At 42.0% G+C, this 20339-nt stretch overlaps 1 protein-coding gene across 1 annotated transcript in view; it reads right to left on the minus strand.

Moving 5' to 3' along the window:
- Positions 1-20339, minus strand: part of LOC139388312 (fibrinogen C domain-containing protein 1-like) — a 233596-nt gene that overhangs the window by 143951 nt on the left and 69306 nt on the right. Inside the window, exon 4 of the mRNA XM_071134913.1 lies at positions 4974-5453. Coding sequence (XP_070991014.1) covers positions 4974-5453 — 480 coding nt within the window. The remainder of the gene's footprint in view (positions 1-4973; positions 5454-20339) is intronic.

Here is a 20339-nt window from a genome sequence, read left to right on the forward strand (position 1 = left end):
GCGAACCTGCCAGAAGGGCAACAGTCTCTACAGCAATTTTGAAATCTGGGCTTCATGTGAGATTGGCCAGATGGAAGCACATGACAGCATTCCTGGAGTTTTGCAAAAAAGGCACGTGAAAGACTCTGAGATCATAAGGCAAAAGATTATGTGGTCTGATGAGGTGGTGGCAGCATCATGCTATGGGGATGCTTTTCAGTGGCAGGGACTGGGAGAAGTGTAATGATAGAGGAAACGATGTATGGAGCCAAATACAGGAATATCCTTGATGAGAACCTGCTTCAGAGTGCAAACGACCTTAGACTGGGGTGAATATTTTCGTTCCAACAGGACAATGACCCCAAGCATACAGCCAAAGCAACTCTGTAATGGCTTCAGAACAATAATGTGAAAGTCCTTGATTGGCCCAGCCAAAGCCCAGACTTGAATCTCATTGACAATCTGTGGAAAGACTTGAAGATTGCTGTTCACTCCTACTCCCCATCTAACTTAACAAAGCTTGAGAAAATGTGTAAGGAAGAATGGGAGAAAATCCTCAAATCCAGATGTCCAAAGCTGTACAGACAGCCACAATCAAATCATATTGTAGATGTTAATGTGAAATGCTTGTGCTTCTAGTTCCAACAGTGCAGTAATATTTAACAAGTAAACTAAAACTTTCACAACGACTACCTTACACACAAATGTAAAGGGATGGATAAGAACATGTACATATAAATATATGAATGAGCGATGGCCATGCGGCATAGGCAAGATGCAGTAGATAGTATTGAATACAGTATATGCATAGGAGATGAGTAATGTAGGATATGTAGACATTATTAATAAAGTGGCTTTATTTAAAGTGTTACTGGTGATAGCTTTATCAAATCCATTTATTCAAATGATTAAGGTGGCCAGTGATTTGAGTCTGTTTGCAGCCACTCTATGTTAGTGATGGCTGTTTAACAGTCTGATGGCCTTGAGATAGAAGCTGCTTTTCAGTCTCTCAGTCCCAGCTTTGTACTGACCTCGCCTTCTGGATGATAGCAGGGGTGAACAGGCAGTGGATGGAGACAATTTCAGTTTGTCCATCATGTGTACGCCGAGGAACTTAAAACTTTACAACTTCTCCACTACTGTCCCGTTGATGTGGATGGGGGAAATGCTCCCTCTGCTGTTTTCTGAAGTCCACGATCATCTCCTTCATTTTGTTGACGTTGAGTGAGAGGTTATTTTCCTGACACCACACTCCAAGGGCCCTCACCTCCTCCCTGTAGGCCATCTCATCGTTGTTCGTAATCAAGCCTACCACTCTGGTGTCATCTGCAAACTTGATGATTGAGTTGGAGGCCTGCATGGCCACGCAGTCATGGGTGAATAGGGAGTACAGGAGAGGGCTGAGAACGCAACCTTGTGGGGCCCCAGTGTTGAGGATCAGCGCTGTGGAAATGTTGGATCAGCGCTGTAGAGATGTTGTTTCCTACCTTCACCACCTGGGGGCTGCCGGTCAGAAAGTCCAGGACCCAGCTGCACAGGGCGGGGTCGAGACCCAGGGACTCAAGCTTAATGACAAGTTCGGAGGGTACTATGGTGTTAAATTCTGAGCGGTAATCTATGAACAGCATTCTTATAGGTATCCCTCTTGTCCAGATGGGATAGGACAGTGTGCAGTGTGATGGCGAATGTGTCGTCTGTGGACCTATTGGGGTGGTAAGTAAATTGGAGAGGGTCTAGGGTATCAGGTAGGGTGGAGGTGATATCATCCTTGACAAGTCTCTCAAAGCACTTCATGATGACCGAAGTGAGTGCTATGGGGCGATAGTCATTTAGTTCAGTTACCTTAGCTTTCTTGGGAACAGGAACAATGGTGGCCATCTTGAAGCATGTAGGCACAACAGACTGGATAGGGATTGATTGAATATGTCCGTAAACACACCAGCCAGCTAGTCTGCGCATGCTCTGAGGACGCGCAGCCTTGCGAAAGTTAACACGTTTAAATGTTTTACTCACGTTAGCAACGGAGAAGGAGAGCCCACAGGCTTTGGTAGAAGGCCATGCCAGTGGCACTGTATTGTCCTTAAAGCGAGCAAAGAAGTTGTTTTATTTGTCTAGGAGCAAGAACTCGATGTCTGCGACGGGGGTCAGTTTTCTTTTTGTCTAGAGCATAATATGCTGAATGGTATGCTGAATGGTGCTTGCCTTCTAAGTCTGACCAGTAGGCCACTCCGTCTGCCTCTCCTGCGGCGGCCAGAGTGTTTTGGGTCGGCTCTGGGATAAGATCCCATGTCCAGCGTGGAGGTCCGAACAAAGGATCCGCATTGGGAAAGTCATTTTGTTGGTATGTTGCCGTTGCTTTTATATCCAATAGTTCTTCCCGGCTGTATGTAATAACACTTGAGATTTTCTTGGCTAACAATGTAATAAATAACACATAAAAAAACACATTATTGAATAGTTTCCTAAGGACCTGAAGCGAGGCGACCATCTCTCGGGCCTCCTCATGATCAGGGCTCGGACTAAAAACATCCAAAAACCCGAGACAACGCTGTAATCGCCGCCAAAGGTGCATCTACAAAGTGTTGACTCGGGGTGGGAATACTTATGTAAGTGAGATATTTATTGGTTTCCTTTCAATAAATTTGGTAAAATTTCAAAAACTAGGTTTCCACATTACGGTGTAGATGCGTGAGACAAAAATATAAATGTAATCCCTTTTGAATTCAAGCTGCAACACACGAACATGTGAAATAAGTCAAGTCAGGGTTTCCGAAACTCGGCCCTCAGTACCCCAAGGGGTGCGCATTTTGGTTTTTACTTTAGAACTACACCGCTGATTCAAATGATCAACAAATCATCAAGCTTTGATCATTTTAATAAGCTGTTTAGTGTTAAGAGCAAAAGCCAAAACTTGCACCCCTTGGGGTCCCGAGGACAGAGTTTGGGAATCACTGAGTCAAGGGGTATAAATACTTTCCGAAGGCACTGTAAATAGGGGACTTTAATAGAAACATATTGTCTTGCAGCACTGGAAGAATCTGCATTTCGCTTCCTGTAGGTCTTTTCCATTCCTTGGTTAGCTAGTGTAAATGAGAAGATGGCCCTGGAAATGACAAGATGGAGTCTCCCAGCTCTGTTAGTTTACAGATATAATACGCTCATATTTTATTATTTATTGACATTTTTATTTATCCGTTATTTTTCCAGGTAAGTTGACTGAGAACACGTTCTCATTTACAGCAACGACCTGGGGAATAGTTACAGGAGATAGGAGGGGATGAATGAGCCAATTGTAAACTGCGGATTATTAGGTGACCGTGATGGTTTGAGGGCAAGATTAAGAATTTAGCCAGGACACCGGGGTTAACACCCCTACTCTTACGATAAGTGCCATGGGATCTTTAATGACCTCAGAGAGGCACCCTATACAGAGCAGTGTCCCCAATCACTGCCCTGGGGCATTGGGATATTCTTTAGACCAGAGGAAAGAGTGCCTCCTACTGGCCCTCCAACGCCACTTCCAGCAGCATCTGGTCTCCCATCCAGGGACTGACCAGGACCAGACGCTCTATTAGAACAGACGCTCTTATTCAGAGCGACATACATGCACAATTAGGGTTAAGTACCTTGCTCAATGGCACATCGACAGATTTTTCCCCGAGTTGACTGAGAGATTCACCCCAGCAATATTTCAATTATTTTCCCAATGCTCTTAACTGCTAAGCTACCTCCCCTCAAAGCCCCTCTTCCTCCTAAAATAAAATGGCTTACTGGGAGCGATACTTCCACAACGCAAAGCCCTCTCCTGCGTGTCTTTTTTTTTAACCACAGCTTTGATCACCCCCCCCCCACCGTTGATGACTTTGTTTTGCACAACAACCCTCATTTTGACTTCAGCCACAAACGACTTCAGCCATGGCAGTCTCAGACTGAAGTATGTAGCGAACGTAGAACTCAGTTTGCGTCATCATGGCTTTGTGAGAGAAGAAGGGGAGAAGCGAGAGAACGGGAGAAGTGCAGGAGGGAAAGCTTTGTGAAAACATGTAGATTCTGTGTGTAGTTTAATGAAGGCTCAGTTGAACAAATCCATGGAAAATATGGAACATTTGTCAGTTATCTTTTCCCAGTGCTTGGTAATAGGTTTCTTCAGCTCGACAAGTACACATTTTCTCACACTCTCAGGTCACATCCCAAATGACCAAACATGTGTTAGGTAGAGGGGAGAGACTGTCAGTCAACACTCACTCTGTCTAACCCACTTCCTGAGCCCTTTCATACAGCCTGTCAGTCGAGCAGCCTCAGACAGAGACAAATATCCAGTACTGTAAACCCTGTCTGCACTGTATTGTGTCGTATCTTAACTGTATGAGTCCGCCCTGCTGTGTTCAGGTCCTGCCCCAGAGTAGTTTTGTCAGGGTGCACAAACGTGTGCCAAGTCAAGTGTGTCACAGAGTGTGTTTTGGGCTGTTTATTAGTGTCCGTTGACTACAGTATTGTTTGAGTGTACTTTTAGTCTGCTTTTAGCAGAGCTTTGATTTACTTTGAAGTAAAGGAATACAGGTAGAATCTGTCATCGACACAGACACGGTGGAGCGGAATAAAGATAGGAATGTAATAAACCACAAGGTTATGAATTCAAATCCCAGGTAGGGACATTTACTGTATAAATGAACATACACAACATATTGTATGTTAAAAGCAGTAATTGAACATGTGGGTGTCCCTAACCTACATTTACTCAAGTAAAAAAATTTTTAGTTCAGGTTATACTTGAAAAGACTGAAAAGTTTTGTATTTTAAAAAAGGCTGTGGAACCAGTGACTAAATGATAATTAGTTGAATCAACTAGATTCATTTTACAGTGTTGCTCTGTCTTCAGTGTTCAGGTCCTGACCCAAACTCCCCTGTCCTCGTCTCTGAGACTCTTGTCTCAGACTAGTGTCGATTGTGTTTCAGTATGTTAGGCAACATGTCTGTAGCGTGTAGTACCTCACCTGTATGAGACGTCCTTGCTCTGTCTGCAGTGTGTTCAGGTCCTGTCCCAAACTCCCCTGGCCTCGCCTCAGAGACTCGTAGTCCATTTTCAGCTGACCAGCGTGGGCCGACAGTTTGGCCACCTCCTCAGCTAGATTGACCAGCAGTGCCCGGTCCTGACCTTTGACGGACTTCAGGTCAGCGTCGTGGTCAGTCAGCGAGTGGAGCAGCGATGTCTGCACCCCCTCCAGGCGCAGGAAGTTCCCATTGTAGTCAGGACAGTTGGGGTCAATAAATATGTTGATGCGCGAGCCATCGCCCCTTTCCACGGTGACCAGGGCGTTGGTTTCGTCCTGATTGGTGGAGATGTGGGGAGGGCCGTCGGACATGGGCGGGGCCTGGTTGTGGTTCATGAAGAGGATGGTGCCGGTTACCGTGACGGCGAGTAGGACGGCTACGAACAGGAGGATGGTGCACAGAAGGTAGCTGCAGCTCATCCTCTATGGAAGGCAGGGACAAAAAGAAAAGTGGAATGTTAGAGCAAGATTATTTTCAGAATCTTTCTGGATATGTCTGTAGCTTCGTCATTTGGTGACCTCTAATTGAATATTAGGTGTCACATTTCACAACTCGTCCTTGATCAAATCGTTTTTGTTCGGAGCAATTTATCTCTCCTATATCTCATTAACCACCATAAACTACTCCTGTATCAAAACCTAATCTGCAACAAAACGCACACATCGGAAGTCTGAAAGTTGGAAGAAGCTCGATATAAGACATGTTTTCTGCAACATGTGTCGTTTTTGAAGAGAAGAAAAGAGATAAGTAGCTTATTGAAGAGAATGTTGAAAAGAGTCCCAGTTTAAAACACCTCTGAGGATAAAACACAGCAGGGAGCCAGGTTCAATTCTCACTCCCACTTCAGAGAGAGGAGAGAGAAGGGGAGAGAGAGAAAGTGTGAGAGAGGCAGTGAAAGGGAAAGTGTGAGACACAGAAATAAGTGAGTAAGAGATACAGATGAAGATAGAGAGATAAAGTGTTGGAGAAGAGAGAGAAAGCAAGAATGTGCAAGAAATATAGAGAAAGGGAGAAAATTCTGACACTGCCATGGTGTCATTAACCAAAACTAAAAAAAGCTTTCACAATCGGGAGCCATATTGTCACTCAGGGATACATTGCCATTATCATCTGTGTATAGAGTAGATAGAGGAGAGAGCAGTGTGTCCTACTCTACCATTTCACAATTAATGACTCATATCTCCCTATATCCACCTTCACTTCACTTTTTATGGCAGGGGGGCAGTATTGAGTAGCTTGGATGAATAAGGTGCCTAAAGTAAACGGCCTGCTCCTCAGTCTCAGTTTCTAATATATGCATGTTATTATTAGTATTGGATAGAAAGCACTCTATAAAGTTTCTAAAACTGTTTGAATTATGTCTGTGAGTATAACAGAACTCATATTGTCAGGCAAAATCATGAGTTGAAATCAAAACAGGAAGTCAGAAATCTGAGCTCGAATGTATTCACCAGAGTCCCCAATGAAATCCCCTTGAGATATGAATGATGTTGCACTGCCTAGGGGTTCCAATCGATGTCAACCATCAATATAAATTATAATGAGACTTCTATGATGTTGTTTGAGTGAATGATAGCAGAATCAGTCAGGTGTCTGGCAGTCAGCCATTTTCTGATCATGTTTATTCCTTGTGGTAGTCACTTGCGTTCCATTGCTCACGAAGACAAGAAGGAGTACTCCGGTTGGAACTTTATTGAAGCTATATGTTAAAAACATCCTATTGATTGATTCTGTACTTAGTTTGAAATGTTTCTTCGACCGGTAATATCATTTTTTGAAGTTTTTGTCCGATATAACGCTGACCAGAATGAGCGCTTGGATATGTATACCAAACGCGCTAACAAAAGAAGGTATTTGGACATAAATAGCAGACATTTTCGAACAAAACAAACATTTATTGTAGACCTGGGATTCCTGGAGTGCTTTCTGATGTAGATCATCAAAGGTAACGTAATATTTATCATGTAATTTCTTGTTTATGTTGACGCCATCTTTGCAGCTGTGGTGTTTTTACTTTTTAGCGCCGTCTCAGATTATTGCATGCGTTTCTTTTTCCGTAAAGTTTTGTTGAAATCTGACACAGCGGTTGCATTAAGGAGAGGTATATCTATAATTACATGTGTATAACTTGTATTTTCATCTAGATTTATGAGAAGTATTTCTGTTGAATGATGTGGCTATGCAAAATCACTGGATGTTTTTTGGAACTAGTGAATCTAATACGCCAATGTAAACTCAGATTTTCTTATATAAATATGAACTTTACCAAACAAAACACGCATGTTTTGGGTAACATGAAGTCCTATGAGTGTCATCTGATGAAGATTATCAAAGGTTAGTGATTCATTGTATCTTTATATGTGTTTTTACTTTTGAGCGCCGTCTCAGATTATTGCATGCGTTTCTTTTTCCGTAAAGTTTTTTTTAAATCTGACACAGCGGTTGCATTAAGGAGAGGTATATCTATAATTCCATGTGTATAACTTGTATTTTCATCTACATTTATGAGAAGTATTTATGTTGAATGATGTGGCTATGCAAAATCACTGGATGTTTTTTGCAACTAGTGAATCTAATACGCAAATGTAAACTCAGATTTTCTGATATAAATATGAACTTTATCAAACAAAACATGCATGTATTGTGTAACATGAAGTCCTATGAGTGTCATCTGATGAAGATTATCAAAGGTTAGTGATTCATTTTATCTCTATGTGCTTTTTCTCTCTCTCTCTTTTGGCTGGTAAAATTGGCTGTGTATTTTAGTGAGTTGTTGGTGACCTAACATAATTGTTTGTGGTGCTTTCCCTGTAAATCCTATTTGAAATCGGACACTGTAGTGGGATTAACAACAAACCTACCTTGAAAACGATATAAGATACATGTATGTTCGAGGAATTTTAATTATGAGATTTCTGTTCTTTTGAATATGGCGCCCTGTACTATCACAGGTTGTTGTTATATCGCTCCCGGTAACGAGGTCTCAGCTATAAGAAGTTTTAAACACACTTAATTACACTTATTTCCCTGATAACAATTCTGGAGAGAGAGAACATTTTGCAATATTACCCAAAAACTTTCCCTGAATGTTTGAGTGTCCAGGTTTCAGTTAGTTAAGGGAACATTCTATCTATATTAGCAAAAACCTTCTGAAAACCTTTTAAACATGTTTTGGTTTGGAGAACATTCCCTTAACCCATTCATGTCCTTGTAATATATTTATATATTTATGTTTGGTGAAAATGCATGACATTTGGTGTCAACATATACTGAACAAAAATGTAAATGCAACATGTAAAGTGTTGGTCCCATGTTTTATGAGCTGAAATAAAAGATCCCAGAAATTGTTCATATGCATAAAAAGCTATTTCTCTCAAATTGTGCGCACACATTTGTTTACATCCCTGTTAGTGAGCATTTCACCTTTACCAAGATAATCCATCCACCTGACAGGTTTGGCATATCAAGAAGCTGATTAAACAGCATGTTCATTACACAGGTGCACCTTGTGCCAGGGACAATAAAAGACAACTCAAAAATATGCAGTTTTGTCACACACAATGGCATAGAAGTCTCAAGTTTTGATGGATTGTGCAATTGGCATGCTGACTGCAGGGATGTCCACCAGAGCTGTTGTCAATTGAGATTCTGTTGTCAATTGAAATTCTCTACAGTAAGCCCCTTCCAATGTCATTTTAGAGAATTGGGCAGTACGTCCAACCGACCTCACAACCGCAGACCACGTGTAACCATGCCAACCCAGGACCTCCACATCCAGCTTCTTCACCTAAAAACGAATTCTTATTGGCTGGGCCTGGCTCCCCAGTGGGTGTGCCTATGTACTCCCAGGCCCACCCATGGCGTGACCCTGCCCAGTCATGTGAAATCCACAGATTAGGGCCTAATGAATTTATTTCAATTGACTGATTTCCTTATATGAACTATAGCTCAGTAACATCCTTGAAATGGTTGCATGTTTCATTTATATTTCTGTTCAGTATAGTTAGTACAATTGTCTACAACAGCCACATTGAAGATTTAAGATTGTCATTATCTATCATACTTCCAGTGTAAATCAAAATGGAGATTTTCAGAAAAATAGAAAAATATAAGTATTTTGAAATACATTTAAGAATTAAATTGTTTAAAAGCCTACAGTAATGTTATTTGGCATGTTTTATTCCTTAATTGTCCAGTGACGCACTGGTGCGTCAATTTAAGGAACATAATAAAGACATCCCCATCATAATTCAGCAATTTAAGATAGAGATATCAGATGTTTTGCATGGACTGTGTTTCAATCCACAGCTTCCGACAATGGTGGCCTTTTTAGGTCTACTCACGAAAAAGTCTGTAGCGTCCGAACGGTTTGGCCTACAAATTATTATTATTGTCATTATTATTATTATATGACCACTCTGGAATAGGGAGACTCTAGCGAGCATGATGGTGTTCTCTGTTTTGCTCTACAACCCCCACAAGTGTCACGCGATTCGTCTGAATGTAATCCATACAAACAAATAGAAGTATGGAGATAATTTTGTGCCTCAAAAAATAAGGGGTAAAATATGTTTAAAAAAATAACAAAAACATTTCCTGAACTTAGAAACTCAGCAAAAAAAGAAACGTCCTCTCACTGTCAACAACGTTTTTTTCAGCAAACTTAACATGTGTAAATATTTGTATGAACATAACAAGATTCAACAACTGAGACATAAACTGAAAAAGTTCCACAGACATGTGGAGTTCCACAGACTAACAGAAATTGAATAGTGTGTCCTTGAACAAAGGGACAAAAGTAACAGTCAGTATCTGGTGTGGCCACCAGTTGCATTAAGTACTGCAGTGCATCTCCTCCTCATGGACTGCAACAGATTCGCCAGTTCTTGCTATGAGATTTTACCCCACTCTTCCACCAAGACACCTGCAAGATCCCAGACATTTCTGGGGGGAATGGCCCTAGCCCTCACCCTCCGATCCAGCTCTTCGTTGGCCATGGCAGAACACTGACATTCCTGTCTTGCAGGATACCACGCCCAGAACAAGCAGCATGGCTGGTGGCATCGTCATGCTGGAGGGTCATGAGGGAGGAGGATGTCTTCCCTGTAAAGCACAGCATTGAGATTGCCCGCAATGACAACAAGCAATGACAACAAGCTCAGTCCGATGATTACACACCGCCCCAGACCATGTTGGACCCTCCACCTCCAAATCAATCCCGCTCCAGAGTACAGGCCTCGGTGTAACGCTCATTCCTTCGACGAGAAACGCAAATCTGACCATCACCCCTGGTGAGACAAAACCGCAACTCGTCAGTGAAGAGCACTTTAGTGAAGAGCACTTTTTGCCAGTCCTGTCTGGTCCAGCAACGGTGGGTTTGTGCCCATAGGCGACGTTGTTACCGGTGATGTCTGGTGAGGACCTGCCTTACAACAGGCCTACAAGCCCTCAGTCCAGCCTCTCTCAGCCTATTGCGGACAGTTTGAGCACTGATGGAGGGATTGTGCGTTCCTGGTGTAACTCGGGCAGTTGTTGTTGCCATCCTGTACCTGTCCCGCAGGTATGATGTTTGGATGTACTGATCCTGTGCAGGTGTTATTACACGTGGTCTGCCACTGCGAGGACGATGTAGCGCAGTCTTAGGCGTCTCACAGTACGGACATTGCAATTTATTGCCCTGGCCACATCTGCAGTCCTCATGCCTCCTTGCAGCATGTCTAAGGCACAAATCTGGCCTTTATGGAAGAGTGGCAAGAAGAAAGCCATTTCTTAAAGATATCCATAAAAAAGTGTTGTTTAAAGTTTGCCACAAGCCACCTGGGAGACACACCAAATATGTGGAAGAAGGTGGTCTGGTCAGATGAAACCAAAATGGAACTTTTTGTCAACAATGCAAAACGTTATGTTTGGCGTAAAAGCAACAAAGCTGAACACACCATCCCCACTGTCAAACATGGTGGTGGCAGCATCATGGTTTGGGCCTGCTTTTCTTTAGCAGGGACAGGGAAGATGGTTCAAATTGATGGGAAGATGGATGGAGCCAAATACAGGACCATTCTGGAAGAAAACCTGATGGACTCTGCAAAAGACCTGAGACTGGTACGGAGATTTGTCTTCCAATAAGACAATGATCCAAAACATAAAGCAAAATCTACAATGGAATGGTTCAAAAATGAACATATTCAGGTGTTAGAATGGCCAAGTCAAAGTCCAGACCTGAATCCAATCGAGAATCTGTGGAAAGAACTGAAAACTGCTGTTCACAAATGCTCTCTATCCAACCTCACTGAGCTCGAGCTGTTTTGCAAGGAGGAATGGGAAAAAATTTCAGTCTCTCGATGTGCAAAACTGATAGAGACATACCCCAAGCGACTTACAGCTGTAATCGCAGCAAAAGGTGGCGCTACAAAGTATTAACTTAAGGGGGCTGAATAATTTTGCACGCCCAATTTTTCAGTTTTTGATTTGTTAAAAAAAATTGAAATATCCAATAAATGTCGTTCCACGTCATGATTGTGTCCCACTTGTTGTTGATTCTTCACAAAAAAATACAGTTTTATATCTTTATGTTTGAAGCCTGGAATGTGGCAAAAGGTCGCAAAGTTCAAGGGGGCCGAATACTTTCGCAAGGCACTGTATATACACTACCGGTCAAAAAATTTGAACACCTACTCATTCAATGTTTTTTTCTTGATTTTTACTATTTTCTATATTGTAGAATAATAGTGAATACATCAAAACTATGAAATAACACATTTGGAATCATGTTGTAATCACGAGACAGTTAAACAAATCAAAATACATTTTCTACTTGAGATTCTTCAAAGTAGCCAACCTTTGCCATGATGACAGCTTTGCACACTCTTGGCATTCTCTCAACCAGCTTCATGAGGTAATCACCTGGAATGCATTTCATTTAACACGTGTCTTGTTAAAAGTTCAGCGACAAAGTAGGGGTGGTATACAGAAGATAGCCCTATTTGGTAAAGACCAAGTCCATATTATGGCAAGAACAGCTCACATAAGCAAAGAGAAATGACACCTCATCATTACTTTAAGACATGAAGGTCAGTCAATATGGAGCACTTAAGAAATGTGAAAGTTTCTTTAAGTGCAGTTGCAAAAACCATCATGCACTATGATGAAACTGACTCTCATGAGGACCGCCACAGGAAAGGAAGACCCAGAGTTACCTTTGCTGCAAGAGGACAAGATCATTAGAGTTAACTGCACCTCAGATTGCAGCCCAAGTAAACGCTTCAGACACATGTCAACATCAACTGTTCAGAGGAGACTGCGTGAATCAGGCCTTTATGGTCTAATTGCTGCAAAGAAACCACTACTAAAGGACACCAATAAGAATGTTATGACTGTCCTGAGAGGATCCGAATGGGTCAGATCAGCTTGGCAATGGAAGACAGTAACCAGACCTCTCTCACCCACAGAGGGGTGAGCTGGTGGGGGGTTGACACCTCACTTCCTCTTGTAAATTAAGGAGAGAGAACATCCCTCTCCAAATCCAAACAGGAATGTTCCTTTGTCTCCAGCGGAAATCCCTGCCTTGCGCGACAGCCTTTGCTGGAACCCTTAGTGAGTTCAGCTTTCAGGGTTAAATTACCCTTTATGGTGAAGAATCGCCAATGACCGTTTTGTGCTTAAATAACATTTTTCTACAAGAATGGCTAGCTTTGCATTACATGTTAAGCTAACAAAGGGAGAGCAGCCATTTTTGTTTACAGCGAATTCCCGCGCCTTGAGCGATGGAAGTCCCACCTTTGCTGGAATCCCTTGTGAGGGCAAACGTCTTCTCACATTTGTAACAACTGGTTACACTTTAATAATATCGAACCAACCCTAAATGATTGGATATTATTGTCTTATTCAATTTAACAAGGAAGTTAAATTGCCAAACAAACCTTTTAACCAGATTGATCACTCAGATAAGGACCCAATGAATTTAGTCCAACCAATGAGGCATTTTAATCTTGTCAATCTGAACCTAGGTACAGCGACGCCTTCAGGTTAATTAAAGTTTAATTCCCAGATAGCCTATACAGGTATGATTAATCGTTAACATTGCTTAATCAATTACATTTGCTTTTGCAAATTCATTGATGTCCAACTCCCACATTACCGATCGAGTATTGATGATTCATTAACGTCTATAAATAGATTGAAATCATTTTTGCAGCTTTCAACGACACAAAACCCCATTTCTTTTAATGATAATAATAATGAGCAAGCTATCAGAGGGGGTGCCCCCCTTCCCCCACAAATATAAATATTAATTGATGACGTCAGCAGCAATATAAACCCAATAGATGCCGTAAGCGAAAAAACTGCAGAAAATGTTGCCCTTCAAAATAAACGCCCTTCAAAATAAACCATCAGCCGCAGGTTCTCTACAGGTTAGCCCTGATATATGGCCACCAGCAAAGATGGACATCGGACATGTACCACAGAGCACAGCAGAAGCATGAGCAAGAAATTGTTGACATGAAGGGACAGGTGAGGAGAACCAGGAAACTAATTGGGCTACTAATTGGGCTAGTATTCTCCCCATCCCCACTGGCGGTTGGTGTTAGTGTCTGAGGCAGAAACTTAAAGGTCGGACCCTTTGTACGAGTTGTCAGCATTTGCGTTGTTAGTAGACTGCCTGTAACCTTTCAACCAAATCTCCTTGTGGTTGTGCTTCAAAAGGGATTCGTAACATAAGTGGGGGCTCGTCCGGGATTTGAACCCGGGACCTCTCGCACCCGAAGCGAGAATCATACACCGAGGTACGGATTATCAAAAGGTAAATTCTGTTACAATGCCAGATTCATACCCGTTACCCAGACTGGATGACTGTATCGACACTACTGGTGCTGCTAAGTATGTAACTAAGTTGGACCTCTTAAAAGGTTACTGGCAGGTTCCGTTAACTTCACGTGCTTCTGAGATTTCTGCCTTTGTGACCCCAGACAACTTCCTACAGTACTCAGTCATGGCTTTTGGGATGCGAAATGCACCAGCCACTTTCCAACGACTTGTTAACTCCGTATTAGCTGGCGTTCCCAATTGTAGTGCATACCTTGATGATCTAGTCATTTATTCGTCTGAGTGGTCAGATCATGTTGACTCTCTAAGGGTAGTATGTGAACGTTTGGCAGCTGCTTCTCTAACCCTGAACTTGGCAAAGTGCGAGTTTGGGAAGGCTACTGTTACTTATCTCGGTAAAGAGGTCGGCCATGGACAGGTGCGCCCTGTTGATGCCAAGGTCTTGGCTATTACTGCTTTTCCCGCACCTACCACCAGACGAGAGCTACGCCGCTCTTTAGGGATGGTTGGCTACTACCGTAGTTTCCGTAAGAACTTCTGTGCGGTAGTTGCTCCATTAACCGATTTGCTCAGTCCGGCTAGATCATTTGTGTGGTCCCCTGATTGTAAAAGAGCTTTTGAATCTGCGAAAGCACTCTTATGTAATACCCCTGTACTTGCTGCTCCGGATTTTGAACAACCGTTCAAACTTGAGGTAGATGCTAGTGCCAGAGGTGCTGGTGCTGTTCTACTGCAGCAGGACAAGAGTGGAGTGGATCATCCCGTTTGTTATTTTTCACGTAAATGTAATAAATGTCAAACAAACTATGCCACAATAGAACAAGAAGCTCTTGCTTTGTTGTTGGCTCTGCAATACTTTGAGGAATATATTGGTTCCAGTGCCCTACCAGTGATTGTATATACTGACCACAACCCCTTAGTGTTTCTCCACCGGATGTACAACCAGAACCAGCGCTTTATGCGTTGGGCGCTTATTGTACAGAATTATAATTTGGAGATCCGCCACAAAAAGGGCTCAGATAATGTATTGGCAGATGCTTTATCTCGTGTTTAAAAGAAAAATTATGATTTTGATGTTTTGTAATACTGTGGTCGCAATCCCTAGGGTTGCTCTTTTAAGGGTGGGAGTGTTACGAATACAGGTATCCTCTGGGTGTGTGTGTATGTATCCTGTGTTCTTTTCTCTCCTTCTCCCCTCACAGGTGAAAATCATCACTCCCCAATCAGTCACCAATGAATCATCAATCAGAAGACACACCTCCTCCTGTTTCCTACCCAATCACAGTTCCTTTCCCTTGGTTTAAAAACCCTGTCAGTTGTTTGCTCTGGAGCTCAATCTCTCTGTAAATGCCATATGTCTGTAGATCGCGCTGTGTTTCACCCTCTCCTACTATGTCTCTCTATCGCTCTTTATGTATTGAGCTATCTTTTGTTTGAGCACCTCCATATCACTTTGTCCTCACCTGTGAGTATTGTTTTTGGTTATGGTGTTTTTTTGTTTGCTGGTGGGAAAAGGGGGAACCAAGACAAGTCGCCCATGGGCATACACTACCCATAGGTAAACTTTGTTAAAAACACTAGTTAGAACTGGGTGGACCACCCACTGTATTTTTGGTTAGTTAGTTAGCTGTTGTTGAAATAGGCTAGTCTAGCTAGGGGTGTTTTGGATGCTTATTATTTCTTTCCTTGGGTCCAGCTCAGCCCCTTTTCCTGCTCCCCCCCATTACCGTGTGTTTTCCAGATAGATTTCAGTTGTCGTGGTTATTTTGTTCTCACTTTGTCACTATTATAAATTGCATGAGTTATGTTACGGGTCTCGTTACCATCTCCCCTAGACTGTCGGGCCAAAAGGGATTCGTAACAACCATGATCACACTGCGTACAACTGATTCAGTGCTTATTGAGAACTTTGTAGTGAGGTTAGCTCCTCCATGGATAACATAGGTATGAAGGAGTCTATCACCACTACAATGGTGTAAGACACCTTGACTTGTTGTCGTGGCCAAAAGTTTTGAATGACACAAATATTAATTTTTTACAAAGTTTGCTGCTTCAGTGTCTTTAGATATTTTTGTCAGATGTTACTATGGAATACTGAAGTATAATTACAAGCATTTCATAAGTGTGAAAGGCTTTTATTGACAATTACATGAAGTTGATGCAAAGAATCAATATTTGCAGTGTTGACCCTTCTTTTTCAAGACCTCTGCAATCTGCCCTGGCATGCTGTCAATTAACTTCTGGGCCACATCCTCACTGATGGCAACCCATTCTTGCATGATCAATGCTTGGAGTTTGTCAGAATTTGTGAGTTTGTCCACCTGCCTGTTGAGGATTGACTGAGTCAGAAGTTTTGAGAATGACACAGATATTAATTTTCACAATCTGCTGCCTCAGTTTGTATGATGGCAATTTGCATATACTCCAGAATGTTAAGAAGAGTGATCAGATGAATTGCAATTAATTGCAAAGTCCCTCTTTGCCATGCAAATGAACTGAATCCCCCAAAAACATTTCCACTGCATTTCAGCCCTGCCACAAAAATAGAACATGAAAAATGCCTAACCAGCTCTGCTAGTGTGAGTAAAATGGTCAGAGTGGGGTGTTCTCTCATTCTGTGTCTGGAAGTATCTAGCCAATGTTAGCCAGAGTGCACTCTGAACACGAAACGCTCTGAATTTAAGAATGGACAATCTGAAAGCATAGTTGCAGTCACCAACGCTCTGGATAACATAACAGCCTAACCAGCTCTGCTAGGGCGAGTATTGTTCAGTGAGCTGTTCTATCTCTCTTAGATGTTTGGAAGTAGCTGAAAAGTTAGTGCAGAACACTTGGGTCAACCCTTAAAGAGATGGGTGGGGCTAAGGCTCAAGAGGGTGTGAACAATGTTGAATGGGTGTAGACAAAGTAGGGATCTCCAATAATAGTACCAAAACATTGAAAGACAGTTTTCTCAAAAGTGAGTTTACAAGTTGATCAACTTTCAAAGCAGAATTACTTTCCCATTGTTTCCTCAAATGCAGTGTGTTATATACAAATTTGTAGCTCTGAGTCTCTACTTTTATCCAATGTAAAAAAAAACAGAAATTAAAATGTTGCTACCTAAGACCCCATCCAGGTGGTGAGTCACATATAGCCAATTTTACTTTGCATCTGGCCCATCTAGTGGAATTCCTCAGTTTTGCCTCCAGGACAATACTCATCCCAATAAATGCCAACCTTCACTTTATTATGGAGTTGTATTACTGTGTGGCTCTCTGGGAAATACACCTTCTTTTCCAGGAAGCACTTCCTCATCACTGTGTTTATTTATAGTCTCTCTGCACAGATGTTGACGTCATGGCCGTGTGTGTGTGTGTGTGTGTGTTTGTTCACTCAACATTTTTAGTCTGTGTTGGATTTAGGGATGTGCAAACTTCTATATAGTAATCCTCACTTGTGTTTCATTTGCACACACACATCCACACAGAGTACACAGAGAAAGCATTTGCATCCAAACTCATTGGAGAGGAACAAAGCCAAGAGGTGCATAACACAAACAATAGTTTGATTCCTGACAATAACAGAGTCCAGGAGTAGAGGATGCTGCTGGGTGAGGAAGGAAAGTAGGTGGGGACAGATAGATGATATATCTATATATTAGAGAGAGTTACAGTTTCTGGTAGTGGTAAACGTGGCAAGGTTAAGAGAAAATCAAATCAATCATGATTATCATGCCTCATAGCATGTTTTTTTTCATGTTGTCTGTTTTCTCTGTGGTTTCTTCTGTTTTTCCTTCCACTTTTATATATGGAGGTACGAAGGGTAGGTTATCTCAAAATGAATGGGGGAAGGGACAGGAATTATAGGGCTTGGGTATAAGAAGTAATAAAATAGAAAAGGCTTAACTTGGTTTTTCTACAGGAGAGTGGGGCAAAAAAGTATTTAGTCAGCCACCAATTGTGCAAGTTCTCCCACTTAAAAAGATGAGAGGCCTGTAATTTTCATCATTGGTACACTTCAACTATGACATACAAAATGAGGGAAAAAATTCAAGGAAATCACATTGTAGGATTTGTAATGAATTTATTTGCAAATGATGGTGGAAAATCTAAGTATTCGGTCACCTACAAACAAGCAAGATTTATGGCTCTCACAGACCTGTAACTTCTTTAAGAGGCTCCTCTGTCCTCCACTCGTTACCTGTATTAATGGCACCTGTTTGAACTTGTTATCAGTATAAAAGACACCTGTCCACAACCTCAAACAGTCACACTCAACTCCACTATGGCCAAGACCAAAGAGCTGTCAAAGGACACCAGAAACAAAATTGTAGACCTGCACCAGGCTGGGAAGACTGAATCTGCAATAGGTAAGCAGCTTGGTTTGAAGAAATCAACTGTGGGAGCAATTATTAGGAAATGGAAGACATACAAGACCACTGATAATCTCCCTACCATGAGTAACACACTACGCCGCCAGGGACTCAAATCCTGCAGTGCCAGACGTGTCCCCCTGTTTATGCCAGTATATGTCCAGGCCCGTCTGAAGTTTGCTATAGAGCATTTGGATGATCCAGAAGAAGATTGGGAGAATGTCATATGGTCAGATGAAACCAAAATAGAACTTTTTGGTAAAAACTCAACTCGTCATGTTTGGAGGGCAAAGAATGCTGAGTTGCATCCAAAGAACACCATACCTACTGTAAAGCATGGAGGTGGAAACATCATGCTTTGGGGCTGTATTTCTGCAATGGGACCAGGACGACTGATGCGTGTAAAGGAAAGAATGAATGGGGCCATGTATCATGAGCATTTGAGTGAAAACCTCCTTCCATCAGCAAGGGCATTGAAGATGCCTGGCCTAGCCAGTCTCCAGATCTCTGACCTAGCCAGTCTCCAGATCTCAACCCCATAGAATATCTTTGGAGGGAGTTGAAGGTCCGTGTTGCCCAGCATTAGCCCCAAAACATCACTGCTCTAGAGGAGATCTGCATGGAGGAATGGGCCAAAATACCAGCAACAGTGTGTGAAAACCTTGTGAAGACTTACAGAAAACGTTTGACCTCTGTCATTGCCAACAAAGGGTATATAACAAAGTATTGAGAAACTTTTGTTATTGACCAAATACTTATTTTCCACCATAATGTGCAAATAAATTCATTAAAAATGTGATTTTCTGGATAATTTTTTCTCATTTTGTCTGTCATAGTTGAAGTGTACGGATGAAAATTACAGGCCTCTCATCTTTTAAGTGGGAGAACTTGCACAATTGGTGGCTGACTAAATACTTTTTTGCCCCACTGTACATAGTGATGAGGCTAATGAGCTTGACTGAGTTATGTGGTGGGAGTGGCAACGTATACTCAGTCATGGTACTAATTTCAGTGCTGGGGTGGCAATTTTATCCTCAGGTTTAGGGGTGACTGTGGTATCCACAACAGAGATTGTCAATTGTCAGGTTTTATTGGTCAAGGCAGATGTTAGGTATTTTTTTATCTTTATGTTTATGCTCCTACTGAGGCTAAATATTACTGTATTTTATCAAATAAAGGAAACCTTAAGACAGTGTGACCAAGAGGGGTGTATGATTTTAGGGGGGACTGGAACTGTACAGTTGATTTTACAGTTTGATCGCACTGCGGAAAAACCTCACCTGCGGTCAGCTACTTGTCTGTCTGGTTTATTAACTGAGTTTGAGCTTTCTGATGAGTGGAGAGTAAGAAATGCAAAAGTTAGGCAGTACTAATGGTTAAAAATTCATGTGCAGCAAGGTTAAACAGGTTGTCTGTATCTGAGCACTACTGTAGTAAGGTTGGAAGGTGTGACATTACTCCTGTGGCTTTTTCTGATCACCATAGTGTTACTGTTGATATTCACTTGTCCTGTCCACGAAGGTCATCACCTCATTCGTATTTTAATTTTAAGTTATTACTTGATGTCATGTTTTGTGAACGTTTTTGTTGTTTTGGGAAAAATAGAAGGCTATTAAATGGAATTTTGAGACAATGGTGGGAGGTTGGGAAGGACAAAATATGTGTGTTTTGTCAACAGTATACTGCCCTGTCTAGTACTGAAGTTAGAGAGACTATCAGGGCCTTTGAACAGGACATCAAATCTATTCAATTGAAATTGCTCACTTAGAATGACCCCAGACTAGTCATGAACATACAGGACAAGAGACATGAACTGAGGTTTTTTACATGAAAGAGTGAAGGTTGCCTTGATTAGGTATTGTTTTGCTACCTTTAAGGTTATGGATGCTCCTAGCACTTAAAAAAAAACCTAGGGCAGTCGACATCGCACCGCAAACAGATGGTGACCACGGATGACGGTGAGATGCGCCAACATGCCGTGGATTTCTACACTGCCCTCTACAAGGTGAAGGATTGTGATCCTCTGTGTGCTGAACAGTTGTTACATGGACTTCCTCAATCGAGCCCTGAGCAGAGAGCTGCTTTGGACTCTGACATTACTCTGCAGGAGCTGTCCACATCATTTATGCAGCTC

Source organism: Oncorhynchus clarkii, chromosome 29 (genome assembly GCF_045791955.1).
Source record: "Oncorhynchus clarkii lewisi isolate Uvic-CL-2024 chromosome 29, UVic_Ocla_1.0, whole genome shotgun sequence".
In the NCBI taxonomy this organism is placed as follows: Eukaryota; Metazoa; Chordata; class Actinopteri; order Salmoniformes; family Salmonidae; genus Oncorhynchus; species Oncorhynchus clarkii.